Consider the following 16,598-nt stretch of genomic DNA (forward strand, 5'->3'; position numbering starts at 1 on the left):
GAGAATATTGGTCCCAGCTCTGTTGAGGTGTAACCCGCCCGGCTTGTACAGGTTCCACCTTCCCCAGAAACGGTCCCAATGCCTCAGGAATCTAAAGCCCTCCCTCCTGCACCATCTCTCCAGCCACGCATTCATCTGTTCTATCCTTCTATTCCTGTACTCACTAGAACGTGGCACCGGGAGTAATCCGGAGATTACTGCCTTTGAGATCCTGCTTTTTAATCTCTTTCCTAGCTCCCTGTAGAGGCACTAACCTGTCAAGACTTTCTCAGTACTGACTTGTGTTCTGTTTCTTTGGGAGACCCTGCTGATAGTTGAGATACTTCTGTATCAAAGAGATTACAATTACTAGCAGTGTCACTTTTTGACATGGCCTTTTTGTTTCAGTATTGCAGTTGATGGTCCTTTTGGCACTGCCAGTGAGGATGTATTCCTATATGAAACTGCTGTTCTTGTTGGCGCAGGGATTGGAGTTACTCCCTTTGCATCCATCCTCAAATCGGTCTGGTACAAGTACACTCACTCTGATCCAAATCTGAAACTGAAAAAGGTAATCACACAATGAGCACATTTACTTCGGGAGATTTATTTTGCTGGCAAGAATTGATTGATTAGCAGAATTTAACTGATATTTGGTTTAGATTCAGTGGTTTGCAAATGAAACTAAAATAAAAATGGGTCTTATGACAGTGTAAAATCCAACAAGCGATCGCGGACGGTGGAAACATTGGGGCAGCAGCTCCTGTTCTTCCAGGCCAGAGCCCACAAAAATAATTGAACACTTACCTTTCGAGGGCCTTTTCTCTTCCATCATCCATGGCACTGCGCACGCTCTGACCAGTTCCTACCTAAAATGGCAATCGAGGTCCTATTTATGTCATAGGACAATGATTTCTGCATTAAAAGGGGCCTATCGCTTGAATCAGGCAGTTATTTGGACACCCGGTGGTAGGCCTTTTTAAAATGGAGCTGGCTGCATTGCCGGTGTTAGTGGGATAGTAAGGCTACTGACTCCATTTTGAGGCCGTTACAGCCCTGTTACCGCTAGGCGAGGGTATTCAACACTAACCCATTCAGTTTTATTTGTAACCAAATATTACCTGAAGCATTAGGCTAAGAAAATCACAGTGTAGGGCCTTTAATTTAAAGAAAATATGTGCAGTCTACTGCGAATTCAAAGTCTAAAAAAATTTAATTATCCAATAATTTGAATTAAGCATCATAAACATTATCACAAAATGGAAATTTAGTGATAGAAAATTTAATTAAGTGACTAATTTGAATAGAGTGGCTTTCATCTCTAAAGAAAATAGAATATTATCATTTAGCAGAGCCAATACTGGAAATCATTAGCTTTTTCCCCTCGAAAATCTACAATGAGTTAGCTTAACTTGTGAAAGCCCATATTTTGCATTTTGTTGGGGGACGTGGAGGATAGGAGTAGGTACAAAATGTTGCAGATAAATCACCTTCAAAGTATTTACAAATCAGCTATATGTGAGTGACTACCAAGCTAGCAGATAGGCTAATGGCTTTCTTGAAGTCCAAATATCACCAGTGCAGCTAAGTGTACCGGATTATGATATGCAGAAAAGTCCATCTCTCAGGCATCAAGGAGTTTCATTCGAGTTATATTTTCACTTACTTCAGTTCCATCTCTTGATAATCTTATGTTTAACATATTACTAGTGCTGCCAGTCACTGTCTGTTCATTAGTTTCTTTAGGCTAAATTTTAATTAAATTCTGGTAGCTCTTAAGACATATTCCAATGTTGCAAGACCAGTACTAGTAAATGAGAAATCCACTACTGCTCCTGTCACCTGACCCCGAGGCTGTTTCCACTGTCGCTCACAATGCTTTTAAATCTAGTGCTAGATTCTGAAAAACATCTGTGATCAGCTTTTAGTACCACAATTGTACATCCCAAAATTAAATCAATTTTTCTTCCTGACCTTTTACTGAAAACCCTTCTTTAGCTTGTCAGGTCTCATATGACAATTCTCCTCACACAGATAGATCATTTTTATGCTTGTTAATAAATAACTGAATGCCTACCAGAAATACGCTTATTTTATTTTTTTTGTCTTCTTGTAAAATAAATACTCAGGTTTCAGTAAATAAAAGCACCATAAAAATAAGTGCAAAGTAATAATAGGCATGTACTACGCTAATAAGGAAAGCACATGCATTCCGGGTGAGGTAAGGGAGGAGTGGGCGAGGAAGTCCTGACAGTCACACTTTATGAGAGAGCAGGGTGGCATCAGACCATTACAAGTTTTTTAAGCATTTGACAGTTCTGTGATGCAGCAATCTAGGTTACTGGTCTTCTCCAATAACTTCAAAATGACTGTTCGTGCTCTAGGGACAAATAGAAGGGTAGGACATAAAGCAAAGTTGAACTGTGAGATGGGCGAAGGGATAGCTGTGATGGCAAAAGGAGTTGGAGAAAAATTATATTGATAAATTGTGAGAGGGCAATGTAAGAAATAAAAGATAAATTGCACAACAGACACAGAGAAACTTTAAAGATCTTGATTTCCTTCTTAGATCTACTTCTACTGGCTATGCCGAGAAACCAGTGCTTTTGAATGGTTTGCTGACCTCCTGCAGTCACTCGAGTCACAAATGCTTGAAAGAGGCAATTCTGATTTCCTGAGCTACAACATTTATCTCACTGGGTGGGATGAAAACCAGGTAATTATTTATTATTACCAAACTCATCCAGGAAGCTTTATCCTCGAAATATGATCCGAAAGGGTCAGATCTGGATTCTTGTTCGTCTGCTATGTCTTGTAATGGCCAATGTGGTTAGAGTGCATATCCTGCCAAAAGGAACCCTAAATGGTTCATTGGGCTGCATGGTGTTAGCTACATGGAATATCCGAGATCCGATCCCCAGTCTGCATGGACAAGCCCATATCAGTCAGGGCAGCAGTGGATACACTACAACTGGCCTGAGCATTTCCAGAGCTTTTTAAAGGAAATCACAGCCAGGATTCCTGCTGATGATCACCATCCAGGCGTAACTTGATATACATCTAAAGTATCGAATGATTTTGCCTCTGGGATAGTATCACTAATTAAACATTTGTATAATTCACCATATTAAACTATAAGAGAGGAATTTTTACTTCCTGACGTGTTGGGAGAAGGGTGGGGGGTGATCCGGTGGCAAGTGGCAGAAATCTGTTTCCCCGCATGCTGTGGAGATTCAACTCCACAGCGTGTGTCTTTCATTATTGACAGGTTCTCTGCCGGAAGTCAGCCTGATGGACAGGCTTGGCTTCCAGTCAGGCGGGGAGCACTCCAGAGCAGGCCACAGGACCAGGTAGGTCCGATCCCCGACCTGGGGGTGGGGGGGTCCGATCACAGTGAGGGGTTCTATGGTTGGGGGGGGGGGGGATGTGTCTGATGGTGGGTGAGCTTAGGGGGCCGGGAGGAAGCACTCCTGCTCCTCCTGTGCCACAAGGAGCGCTCCCCGAGGATGTCCTCACCTCACTGCAGCTGCCGGGTTTCCCGAGGCCTGGGAAACCCGGCTGGCCACAGTAAATCCTGCAAAGCAGGTTAAATCTGTGGCTTCTAGCCTCATTAACATATTTAAAATGCCAACCCACCTCCTAGGAGCAGATTAGCTGCCCGCCCCTTGTCCCACCTCAGTAAAACCCGGAAGTCGGCTTGTTGGAGCCGGCTTCCCGACAAGCTTGACATTTTTGCCCATTTAACCCTCTACCTGCACCCACTCCCACCCACTCGCCCATGTTAAAATTCCCCCTTAAGTGTCTTTCAGTTGTTCAGTGGTTTTTATTGCTGAAGGTAATTTGGTGAGTGCATTAGTGTGTGAAGAGATTGTAGCACTGAGAGGTGGAATGTGGCTGGTGCTTACTTTACCTTTATAATACTCCTGTGAAGTCAAATAAAAATCATATATTTGCCAGCCTTTTGGTTCCACAAAGGATTTTGCTCAATCCCATATTAGAAATGATTAAGATTAGTGTGGTATGCGCCAGTCAGTGTATTTGTTTACGCCTTGAACATATTTTGGGTGTTAGTGTGGTTTTACAAAGGTTACATTCAGTAAGAATACAGAAAAGTAAAAGTGGGGTTTCGCTAACTGTTCACTTAGTGTGCTACAGCATACTGTCCATGTCAGGATAAGGTATTACATTAGTGTTTTTACATGTCTAAGGCTGCCTGGATAAATTGACTCATGTGTTCTGTGGATGTGGGTAAATTTAGTTCTGATCTTCACTAGGAAAATTCTATATGACCCATAATTTCAAACTTCCCCAAATGTTACAGAATTGAAAGTTTCCAATAATCCAGCCAGCCACATTCAAGGGTTTTTTGTTGTTGTGAAATCTGATAAATTTTAGACCACAGCTAAAAATATATACAAAAGCAAACTTCTGCAGATACTGGAAATCTGAAATAAAAACAGAAAATGCTGGAAATACTCAGCCGGTCAGGCAGCATGTGTGGAGAGAAAAACAGAGTTATTGTTTCAGGTCAGTGACCCTTGGTCAGAACTGGAAAAAATTGGCGATGTAACAGGAGAGAGAAACAGAGTTAATGTTTCAGGTCAATGACCTTTCATCGGAACTGGAAAAAGTTGGTGATATAACAGGTTTTAAACAAGTAGAGAGGCAGGGAAAGGGGAGGGGAGGAAAGAACAAAAGTGAAGGTGGTGCAAGGCAAAGGGGGATGTTAATGGGACAAGTAAAGAAACCAAAGATGGAAGATGAACCATTACCAACAGCTGCTGTCCGAAAAAATGGGAGCAGTGGTTATGATCTGAAATTGTTGAACTGAATGTTGAGTCTGGAAGGCTGTAAAGAGCCTAATCGAACAATGAGGTGCTGTTCCTTGAGCTTCCGTTGAGCTTCATTAGAACAGTATAGAAGCCTAAGAACATAGAGATCAGAGTGGGAGTGGCGACCCAAAGCTCAGGGTCACGTTTGCAGACTGAACGGTGGTGTTTCGCAAAGCGATTGCCCAATCGGCATTTAGTCTCCCCAGTGTAGAGACCACATTGTGAGCAGCGAATGCAGTATACTAAATTGAAAGAAGTACAAGTAAATTGCTGTTTCACCTGGAAGGACTGTTTGGGGCCCTGGACGGTGGGAAGGGTGGAGGTAAAAGGGCAGGCATTGCATCTCCTGCGCTTGCACGGGAAGGTGATGTGGGAAGTGGAGGGGGTGTTGGGAGTGATTGAAGAGTGGATCAGGGTGTTGCAAAGGGAACGGTCCCATCGGAATGCTGAAAGGGGAGGGAAAGGGAAGATGTGTTCAGTGGTGGCAACACATTGGAGATGGCGGAGGTTGATCCGTTGAATGTGGAGGCTGGTGGGGTGGAAGGTGAGGACAAGGGGAACCCTATCGTGGTTCTGGGAGGGAGGGGAAGGGGTGAGAGCAGAAGTGCAGGAAATGGGATGGACAGGGTCAAGGACCCTGTCAACCATGGTGGAGGGGAATCCTCGGTTGAGGAAAAAAGAAGACATATCGGAAGCACTGGTATGGAAGGTGGCATTGTCAGAACAGATGCAATGGAGACGGAGAAACTGGGAGAATGGAATAGAGTCCTTACGGGAAGTGGGGTGGGAGGAAGTGTAGTCAAGGTAGCTGTGGGTGTCAGTGGGTTTATAGTAGATATTGGTCAACAGCTAATATTATAAAGATACGTTTGAGAAACCTGTCACATGGCAAATATCTGAGTCACATCACGCTATAAAAAAGGTATGAATCATAGAATCCTACAGCACAGAAGGAAGCCATTCGGCCTGTCATGCCTGTGGTGGTTCTTTGAATGAGCTATTCAATTTAGTCCCACCACCCCCAGCTTTTTCCCCGTAACCCTACAATTTAGTCCTCTTCAAGTACATGTCCAATTGCCTTTTAAAATTCTGATGGAATCTGCTTCCACCACCCTTTCAGGCAGTACATTTCAGATCCTAACAACCCACTGTGTGAAAAAAAATGTCCTCATTTCCCCTCCAGATCTTTTGCCAATTATTTTAAATCTATAACCTCTGGTTACAGACCCACCTGCCAGAGGAAATAGTTTCTCCCTACTCGCTCTATCAAAACCCCTAATAATTTTGAATATCTCTATTAGTTCTCCCATTATCCTTCTCTGTTCTAAGGAGAACAATGCCAGCTTCTCCAATCTCTTAGTGTAACTGAAGTCCGTCATCCCTAGTAATATGCTGGTAAACCTCCTCTGTAGCCTCTCCAAGGCCTTGACATCCTTCCTAAAGTGGTGCCCAGAATTGTACACAATACTCCATCTAAGCCTAAACAATGATTTGTAAAGGTTTAGCATGATCCTTGTTTTTGTACTCAATACACCTATTTACAAAGTCAAGTATCCCATTGAAATAAAGAATAGATTTGCCTTTCTAATCTAGGCTTTATTAGCTTAAAAATCCTGTAGCACATCTTCAACACCCAGTCCCAACTAAAGGCTGGAAAGAACTGAATTTAAGATGGCCACCACAAATCACATGACATCAACTACCAATGAGATTACAGCATATATCCCAAGGCAGGAAACAAACAACCAATCACAATACTTCTTACTAAACATAAAGAATAATCACCACATTCACCCCTCCTTTTAAAATATACTCCAACCTAAATAACCTTTACAATTTATAATTAATTATTTACAACTAAAACTATGCACAGACAAAATAAAACTATTCAACATGACACAATACTAAGTGAGCAACAAATAGTAACATTGCACATAAGTATTAAGTATCTCTCAACTAAAACAATATAATATAATATTTCAACAATTTTAAAACATTACTATCAATTTAAAAGTCCATTTTCAATCGGTCGACCAGATATCTTGTTCGTGTCGACCTTCTTAACCTTGGTGAAATTCCTTGCCCTCCCACACCAGGAGACACAGAAGTATCTTCTGCAGGAAGGCTATCCATATCCCGATCTTCAACGGTTTCCGGATTAGAAATCCCATCAGGAGGTAAACTGGGACGGTCATGAACATCCATCGAGGGCTGACTAATAGGAGTATAATTATCTGCAGTCGGATTGGAAATATTCATAGTATCTGTAACAGCATCCACATTATCTAAATCATGACTATTGTTAATATCCTCAGAAAAGGGCTGGCCACCACAAGGAGCCAAGTCTTTAATTGAAACGGTACTTTCTTTCCCATCTTGGAATCGAATATGAGCATATTGGGAATTTGCCTCCAACAGCTCCACCTCCTCCACTAAAGGATCATATTTTGACAATCTAACATGGCGTCGAAGCAGCACAGGTCCCTGCATAGTAAGCCATGAAGGTACCGAATATCCCGTAGTAGATCTCCGCGGATAGTTAAAGAGCCTTTCATGGAGGGTCACATTAGTAGCCGTTGAAAGCAATGATCTAATGGAATGCAGGGCATCAGGCAGTACCATTTCTCACTGTGTATTCTTAAGGTTCCGGGATGTCAAAGCCAACATAACTGCCTTCCAGATCACCCCATTGTATCGTTCGCACTGTCCATTACCCTGGGGATTATATGGGGTAGTTCTGCTAGTAGAAATTCCCCGACTCTGAAGGTATTCCTTCAACTGGGAAGACATAAAAGAACTTCCCTGATCCGAATGGATATACGCAGGCATCCCAAAGATGACAAAAAGTTGAGTCAGACATTTGATAACTGTAGCAGCTGATACATCTGCGCAAGGAAAAGCAAAAGGGAACCTTGAAAACTCATCCACAACAGTAAATATATATCGGTTTTGATTAGTTGAAGGAAGAGGCCCCGTAAAATCGACGCTCAAACGTTCAAAAGGAGAAGTAGCCTTTATAAGATGAGCTCGTTGAGGCTTAAAGAAATTCGGTTTACACCGAGCACAGATAGAACATGATGAAGTCATCCGCTTGACATCTTCAACTGAAAAGGGCAAATTCTTACTGCGTACGAAGTGTATCATCCTCGTAACCCCAGGATGGCATAAGGCATTGTGAAGATTAATAAGCGTATCTCCGTGAATCACAGAACAATAAGCCCTCGACAGCGCATCAGCAGCAACGTTATCCTTCCCCGGACGATAAGCTATATCAAAATGGTAACATGCCAACTCAATCCTCCACCTCATTATTTTATCATTCTTAATCTTTCCAAAATGTTTGACATCAAACATAAAGGACACAGACTTTTGATCAGTTACCAACGTAAAATGTCGCCCCGATAAATAATGTCTCCATTTACGCAGTGCTTCTACTATTGCATACGCCTCTTTCTCTATTGAAGAATGCCTTTTTTCACTATTGTTCAAGGTACGTGAGAAAAAGGCCACAGGTCTTCCATTTTGGTTCAGAGTAGCCCCAATTGCAAAATCAGAAGCGTCTGTCTCAATCACAAAAGGAACCTGCTCATCAATAGAATGCAAAACTGCTCCAAGGATATCCTTTTTAAAATTATCAAAACACATCCTGGCCTCCCATGATAGAGGATATGTCGTAACCCGAATAAGAGGCTGGATCTTCTGTGAAAAATTTGCAATCCAATTAGAATAGTAAGAAAACAGTCCAACAACTCGTTGCAAAGCCTTAGAATTAGTAGGACAAGGTAAATCAATCAATGGTCGCAGACGTTCTGGGTCTGGTTTAATCTTGTTTCCCGAGATAATGTACCCCAGTAGATTTACCTCAGTGGTCGAAAAGGTACACTTCTCTTTATTGAAAGTTAAACCAACTTTTTCCGCAGCTTGAAGGAATCTTTCTAAATTAGAATCATGCTCCACCCTTGATTTGCCACACACCGTGATGTCATCTAAGTATGAAAAGGTGTCAGAGAGAGAGTTATCACTTATAAAAGCATCCATTGCCCGTTGAAAACAAGCAACACCATTAGTAACACCAAATGGTATTCGGCAAAACTGATACAGCTTTCCACCAGCCTCAAAGGCCGTATATGGTTGATCCTTCTTAACAATAGGAATCTGATGATAAGCACTCTTTAGGTCAATAGTGTTAAAAACCTTATACTGAGATACTTTATTGATAAGCTCATCAATCTTAGGCAAAGGGTACGCATCTAATTGAGTATACCTATTAATAGTTTGGGAATAGTCTATCACCATTCGTTTCTTATGTCTCTCGTTAGTCGTGACAACTACCTGTGCCCGCCAAGGCGAACAACTAGGTTCAATGGTTCCTTCCAATAAGAGACGTTGAACTTCAGAATTAATAAATTCTCTATCCTGACTGCTATACCTTCTTGACTTGGTAGCAATTGGCTTACAATCCGGCATCAAATTGGAAAAAAGTGATAATGGAGAAATGGATAAAGAGGTTAATCCACAAATAGATAAAGGTGGCTTAGTCCCGCCAAATGAAAGACTGAGAGACTCGTGTAACTGAAGCACATCATGACCAATCAAAATATCCGCACAGAGATTAGGCAAAACAGATAGGCGTATATCAGTATACGTATTACCTAGAAGAATCAATTTCACAAGGCAACAACCAGCTACTTGTGAAGTGAGAGTCGTCTGAGCCATACACACCTGATAGGAAACAGGTGAAATTTTCAAATGCTTCTCCTTTGCAAACTGAAGACTTATAAAACTCTCGGTACTGCCCGTATCTATAAGGGCCTTCACTTCCAACCCATTAACTTGGACCGTAACTATAGCTTTGTTTAGGCCATGAGCAAATGCAGCAGAAATTGATGCAATAAACGCCCTATCTAAAGGCTGAATAGTCACAGAGGAGGTAATTGAACCTGATGATTTACACACACTTGCGTAATGACCTCTCTTGCCGCATTTACTACACACAGCCTCCCGAGCAGGACACTTCAGACGAGGGTGCCGGACGTTCCCACGAAAATAACACTTCTGAATCCTAGAGGCAACAGCCGCTGAAGTAGAAACTGTTTCAGAATCTAGTAAACCACTCCTATTAAGTCCACATAATTCCTTTTCATCCGGAACTGCCGAAACCACAGTCACAGGCCGATTAAAAAGAGCATAAGAATCCGAACTTCTCTGAGCCACATCCAATGTAGAAGCTTGCTCAAAAGCACTCTTAAGATCCAAAGTCTTATTTTCTAACAACCGCTGACGAATTGATCTAGACAGTAATCCATTAATAAAAGCATCCCGTACCGATTCTTCCTTATATTCTTCAGCCGTCACGGCCTTATAATTACAGTTAACACTAAGGCACCGAAGTGCTTGTAAATAAGTATCCAAAGATTCTCCCACCTGCTGCCTACGGGCAGATAGAAGATGACGTGCAAATACCTCATTCTTTGGTTTAACAAAAATCTTTTCCAATGTAGAAATAGCCACTTCGTAAGTTTTACAGTCCAAAATATACTTATACAAATCCGGAGCAATGTAGTTGATCAGCATATTCAGCTTATTTAGAGACTCTTGATCCAACACGCCCAAAAAGTTTTTTAATGTACAATACTAGTGTTTCCATTTATCATCCACTCCTGCAGAATTAGGGTCAGCATTGAATCGTTCTGGTTGAAGATACCGCTCCATTCTGACATAAAGTTAATAAATTGAAATAAAGAATAGATTTGCCTTTCTAATCTAGGCTTTATTAACTTAAAAATCCTGTAGCACATCTTCAACACCCAGTCCCAACTAAAGGCTGGAAAGAACTGAATTTAAGATGGCCACCACAAATCACATGACATCAACTACCAATGAGATTACAGCATATATCCCAAGGCAGGAAACAAACAACCAATCACAATACTTCTTACTAAACATAAAGAATAATCACCACACCCATATACTTTCTTAACCACCTTGTCAACTTGCCCTGCGACCTTCAAAGATTTGTGAATATGTACCCCCAGGTCCCTTTACTCTTGCACCCGCCTCAAAATAGTACCATTTAGATTATACTGCATCTCCAAGTTGTTCCACCCAAAGTTCATCACTTCACACTTATCCACATTAAATTGCATCAGCCATATATCTGTCCATTTCACCAGTCTGTCTGTGTCCTCCTGAAGTCTGCTACTATCCTGCTCACTATTTGCTACATTGCCAAGTTTTATATCACGCGTAAACTTCCAAATTGTACTCCCTATACCCCAGTCCAGATCATTTATATATAGCAAGAAAAGCAATGATCCTAATACTGATATCTGGGGGACCACACTGCATACTTCTCTCCAGTCAGAAAAAAATCTGATCAGCCTTACTCTCTCCCTCTATCCCTTAGTCAATTACAAACCCAAGTTACCACAGTCCCTTTAATCCCATGTGCATCTATTTCCCAAATAAGTCTGTTATTTGGTACTTTATCAAATGCCTTTTGAAATTACATGTATACAACATCTACTGCACTACCTCCATCAACCCTCTCTGTTACTTCATCAAAGAACGCAATCAGGTTAATCAGACACGATCATCCTTTAACAAATCTGTGGTGGCTGTCCCTTATTAATCCATGCTTCTCCAAGTGAGAATTAATTTTGTCCTTGACAATGATCTCTAGTAGTTTTCCTACCACTGACTTTAGACTGACTGGCTTGTAGTTACCAGGTTCATCCCTCTCCCCTTTTTGAATAGTGGTGTAACATTTGCAATATTCTAGTCCTCTGGCACCACTCCCATATTCAGGAAGGATTGAAAGATTGTGGTCAGAGCTTCTGCTATCTCCACAATAGCTTCCCCCAGCAACCTAGGATGCATCCCATCTGGACCGGGTGACTTGTCAACTTTGAGTGATGCCTAAATATTTAGCACCTCCTTTTTTATCTATTTGTATCCTATCCACTATCTCTACTCTCTCCTCCTCTACTGCAACATTAACTTCATCCTCTTCTTTTGTGAAGACAGATGCAAAGTATTCTTCAATACCTCAGTCATGCCCTCTGCCTCCACAAGAAGATTTCGGGGGAGAAATTCGTTATAGCCCCGTTTGGGGCGCTAACTTTGAAAAGTTGAAAAAATTAGCGCCAGGCACTAATGTTTCTCAACTTTTAGAAAATTCGGTTTTGCGCTCCAGGAAGGAAGTGGAGCACTAAATCAAGCACTCCACTTCCTTCCTGGAGCGCAACAGGCAACAGGCGGGGCGGTAGGACAATGGGCCATGCAGCGCTGCCGCATTGGAAGGCTCCTTCCTTCCCTTAAAGGGAAGGGCCATCGCTGCAGGCTCTGCAAGGAAAGTAACTTACCTGGTCCATGACGGCAGCCACGATCCGGCCCAATCAGCCCAATGCACTGTAGCAGAGCGCCGGGCTGATCGAGCACTAGGGAAAAAAGCAACAAAAAAAAGAGAACGAGCATTTGATTATTTTTTTCCCTACCTCGACTAACTCACCTTTAAGTATCACCCCCGAAGTGCCCTGCCTCCCGATGAACACCTCCTGCAGCTGCCAATGTTGTCGCCCGGCGATGCTGCAGGGAGCAAAAAACAAGTTCGGGACCAGGGCGATGCGCCCAACGATGACATCACAATCTCCGGGCGAAGGAGATCAGGATGCAACGCCATACCGCCACCGCAAACCTCCTACCAAATTTAGCGGGAGTGAATCTTCTCACCGTGTCTGGGCAGTAAGTTGTTAGTGCCCCGTTATCACCCCCCCCGGAGGCGATAACAGGAGGCGCAAAGGTACCCAATTTCTCCCCCTTCCTTCTTTGCCCCTAATCGGTCCCACCATTCCTTCAACAATCCTTTTATTTTTTTATATGTTGTTAAAGGATTTTTGGGTTTGCTTTTATGTTACCTGTTAATCTTTTCTCATACTCTCTCTTTGCCCTTTTTATATCCTTTTTAAGTTCCCTCTGAACTCTCTGTATTCTGCCTGGTTTTCTATTGTATTCTGTACCTGAATGATCGATGCAACTGTAACCCCAGCTCCTTTTCTGTTCCTTAACTCTAACAAAATAGATTCAGTCTTTGAAACCTCTAGTATATCGCCCTCTGTAGAACTGCAATATTATCCTTGATCAATACTGTCACCCCGTCCCCTGTCTTTTTTCCTTCTCTATCCCTCCTGAATATATTCCAGCCAGGAATATTTAGTTCCCACTCCTGCCCATGTTTAAGCCATGTCTCTGTTATATCCACTATATCATAACTCCATGTGGCAATTTGTGCCTGCAGCTCATCAACCTTATTTGGAAAACTCCTCGCATTAACACAATTGCATTCCTGTACCATGCTAGTCTAAAACAAAAGCAAAATACTGCGGATGCTGGAAATCTAAAATTAAAACTGAAAATTAGTCTGCTTTTTTCCCCCTCCAAATTCCTACTCTTTCTACACGATTCTTTATTCTGTTGCTGTTTGCCCCTCCTAGTTTTCTATGCATCATGTTTCTCCTCTGTGCTGCTACGTCCTGGTTCCCCTCCCCCTGCCAAATTGGTTTAAACCCCCCTCCACAGCACTAGTTAACCTCTCCAGAGGACATTGGTCCCAGCCCTGTTCAGGTGCAACCGGCTTGTACAGGTCTTTCCTGCCCCAGAACTGGTCCCAATACCCCTGGACGTGGGAGAGAGCAGCATCGAGCGCGGCGGCAGAGCTTAAAAGCGGCGGCAGTGAACGAGGCCTGACCACAGAGCCTGGTCCTGGGAGAGAGCAGCATTGAGCGCGGCGGCAGAGCTTAAAAGCGGCGGCAGTGAACGAGGCCCGACCACAGAGCCTGGACCTGGGAGAGAGCAGCATCGAGCGCGGCGGCAGAGCTTAAAACCGGCGGCAGTGAACGAGGCCCGACCACAGAGCCTGGACCTGGGAGAGAGCAGCATCGAGCATGGCGGCAGAGCTTAAAACCGACAGCAGTGAACAAGGCCCGACCACAGAGCCTGGACCTGGGAGAGAGCAGCATCAAGCGCGGCGGCAGAGCTTAAAACCGGCAGCAGTGAACGAGGCCCGACCACAGAGCCTGGACCTGGGAGAGAGCAGCATCAAGCGCGGCGGCAGAGCTTAAAACCGGCAGCAGTGAACGAGGCCCGACCACAGAGCCTGGACCTGGGAGAGAGCAGCATCAAGCGCGGCGGCAGAGCTTAAAACCGGCAGCAGTGAACGAGGCCCGACCACAGAGCCTGGACCTGGGAGAGAGCAGCATCAAGCGCGGCGGCAGAGCTTAAAACCGGCAGCAGTGAACGAGGCATACCAATTCAGCAGCAGGGGACAGAGGTAAAAAGTAATCAAAGTGTGACGTCAGCAGGAAGCAGGTAAGTGATTGGTTGGTGAGTATTTCTCTCTTTTTTAAACTTTAACTCTGTTTTATAGTTTCTAAGGTCTCTCTGGTGTAGCGGGGATTGTTGGTAAACTATTTAACTGTAGTGTAATTAGTGGGATTGATTGATTTAATTTAAACTCAATTAATTAAAGGGTAATCATGGCAGGACAGCCCGGCCCTGTGATTTGCTCCTCCTGCGAAATGTGGGAACTCAGGGACACTTCCTGTGTCCCTGACAACTACGTGTGCAGGAAGTGCACCCAGCTGCAGCTACTGACAGACCGCATTGCGGCACTGGAGCTGCGATTGGATGCATACTGGAGCGTTCACGATGCTCGGGACATCGTGAATAGCACGTTTAGGGAGTTGGACACACCAAAGGTAGAGGTTGGACAGGAAGAAAGGGAACGGGTGACCAACAGGCAGAGTACTAGGCGCAGGTAGGTAGTGCAGGGGTCCCCTGTGGCCATCCCCCTCTCCAACAGATATACCACTTTGAGTACTGTTGGGGGGGATGGCTTATCAGAGGAAGGCAGCAGCAGCCAACTCCCTGGCACCAGGGGTGGCTCTGCTGCACAGAATGGGAAGAAAAAGAGTGGTAGAGCTATAGTAATAGGGGATTCAATTGTAAGGGGAATAGATAGGCGTTTCTGCGGCCGCAAACAAGACTCCAGGATGGTGTGTTGCCTCCCTGGTGCAAGGGTCAAGGATGTCTCCGAGCGGCTGCAGAACATCTTGGAAGGGGAGGGTGAACAGCCAGTTGTCGTGGTGCATATAGGCACCAACGATATAGGTAAAAAGCGGGATGAGGTCCTAAAAGCGGAATATAGGGAGTTAGGAGGTAAATTAAAAAACAGGACCTCAAAGGTAGTAATCTCAGGATTGCTACCAGTGCCACATGCTAGTCAGAGTAGAAATAGAAGGATACTTCAGATGAATACGTGGCTAGAGGAATGGTGCCAGAGGGAGGGATTCAAGTTCCTGGGACATTGGAACCGGTTCTGGGGGAGGTGGGACCAGTTCAAACCGGATGGTCTGCACCTGGGCAGGGCTGGAACCGATGTCCTAGGGGGAGTGTTTGCTAGTGCTGTGGGGGAGGGTTTAAACTCAAATGGAAGGGGATTGGGAACCTGAGCAGGGAGACAGAGGAAAGGGAAACAAGGATAAAAGCAAAAGATAGGAAGGAGAAAAACAAAAGTGGCAGTCAGAGAAATCAACGGTTTAAATCAAACGTGGCCACAGTAAATAATAATTCTAATAGGTCTAAGAGCGTTAAAAAAACAAGCCTGAAGGCTTTGTATCATAATGCGAGGAGCATTTGTAATAAGGTGGATGAATTGGCTGCGCAAATAGAGGTAAACGAATATGATTTGGTTGGGATTACGGAAACGTGGCTCAAGGATGGCCAAGACTGGGAACTCAACATCCAGGGGTATTCGATATTCAGGAAAGATAGGCAAAAAGGAAAGGGAGGAGGGGTAGCATTACTGGTTAAAGAAGGGATTAACACAATTGTAATGAAGGATATTAGCTCTGATGATGTGGAATCTGTATGGGTAGAATTGAGAAATACTAAGGGGAAAAAAACATTAGTGGGAGTGGTATATAGACCTCCAAACAGTAAGGCGGAGGTTGGGGATGGCATTAAAAAAGAAATTAAAGAAGCGTGCAATAAGGGCACAGCAGTCATCATGGGTGACTTTAATCTACATATAGATTGGGCTAACCAAATTAGTAACAATACTGTGGAGGAGGAATTCCTGGAGTGTTTACGGGATGGTTTCCTGGACCAATATGTCGAGAAACCAACCAGAGATCAGGCCATCTTAGACTGGGTATTACGTAACGAGAAAGGATTCATTAGCAATCTTGTTGTATGAGGCCCCTTGGGTCGGAGCGATCATAATATGACCGAATTCTTCATTAAGATGGAGAATGAAGTAGTTGACTCAGAAACTAGGGTCCTCAATTTAAATAAAGGAAACTATGATGGTCTGAGGAGCGAGTTGGGTGGGATTGATTGGGGAATGGCACTCAAAGGGTTGACGGTGGATAGGCAATGGCAAACATTCAAAGACCGAATGGATGAACTACAGAAGTTGTTCATCCCAGTTTGGCATAAAAATAAAACAAAAAAGGTGACTCAACCGTGGCTAACAAGGGAAATTAGGGATAACATAAGATCCAAGGAGAGGACATACAAATTGGCCAGAAAAAGCAATAATCCTGAGGATTGGGAGCAGTTTAGGATTCAACAAAGGAGGATAAAGGGATTAATTAAGAAAGGGAAAATAGAATATGAGAGTAAGCTTGCAGGGAACATAAAAACTGACTGTAAAAGCTTTTATAGATATGTAAAGAGAAAAAGATTGGTGAAGTCAAGCGTGGGTCCCTTGCAGTCAGAATCGGGGGA

At 43.5% G+C, this 16,598-nt stretch overlaps 1 protein-coding gene across 1 annotated transcript in view; it reads left to right on the forward strand.

Moving 5' to 3' along the window:
• The window catches only part of cybb (cytochrome b-245, beta polypeptide (chronic granulomatous disease)), a 64,475-nt gene that overhangs the window by 33,893 nt on the left and 13,984 nt on the right, over positions 1-16,598 (forward strand). The window contains exons 10-11 of the mRNA XM_086006617.1: positions 388-550; positions 2,549-2,695. Coding sequence (XP_085862743.1) covers positions 388-550; positions 2,549-2,695 — 310 coding nt within the window. The remainder of the gene's footprint in view (positions 1-387; positions 551-2,548; positions 2,696-16,598) is intronic.

Source organism: Somniosus microcephalus, chromosome 14 (genome assembly GCF_052327205.1).
Source record: "Somniosus microcephalus isolate GS21.2 chromosome 14, FLI_Smic_1.0, whole genome shotgun sequence".
Lineage (NCBI taxonomy): Eukaryota > Metazoa > Chordata > Chondrichthyes > Squaliformes > Somniosidae > Somniosus > Somniosus microcephalus.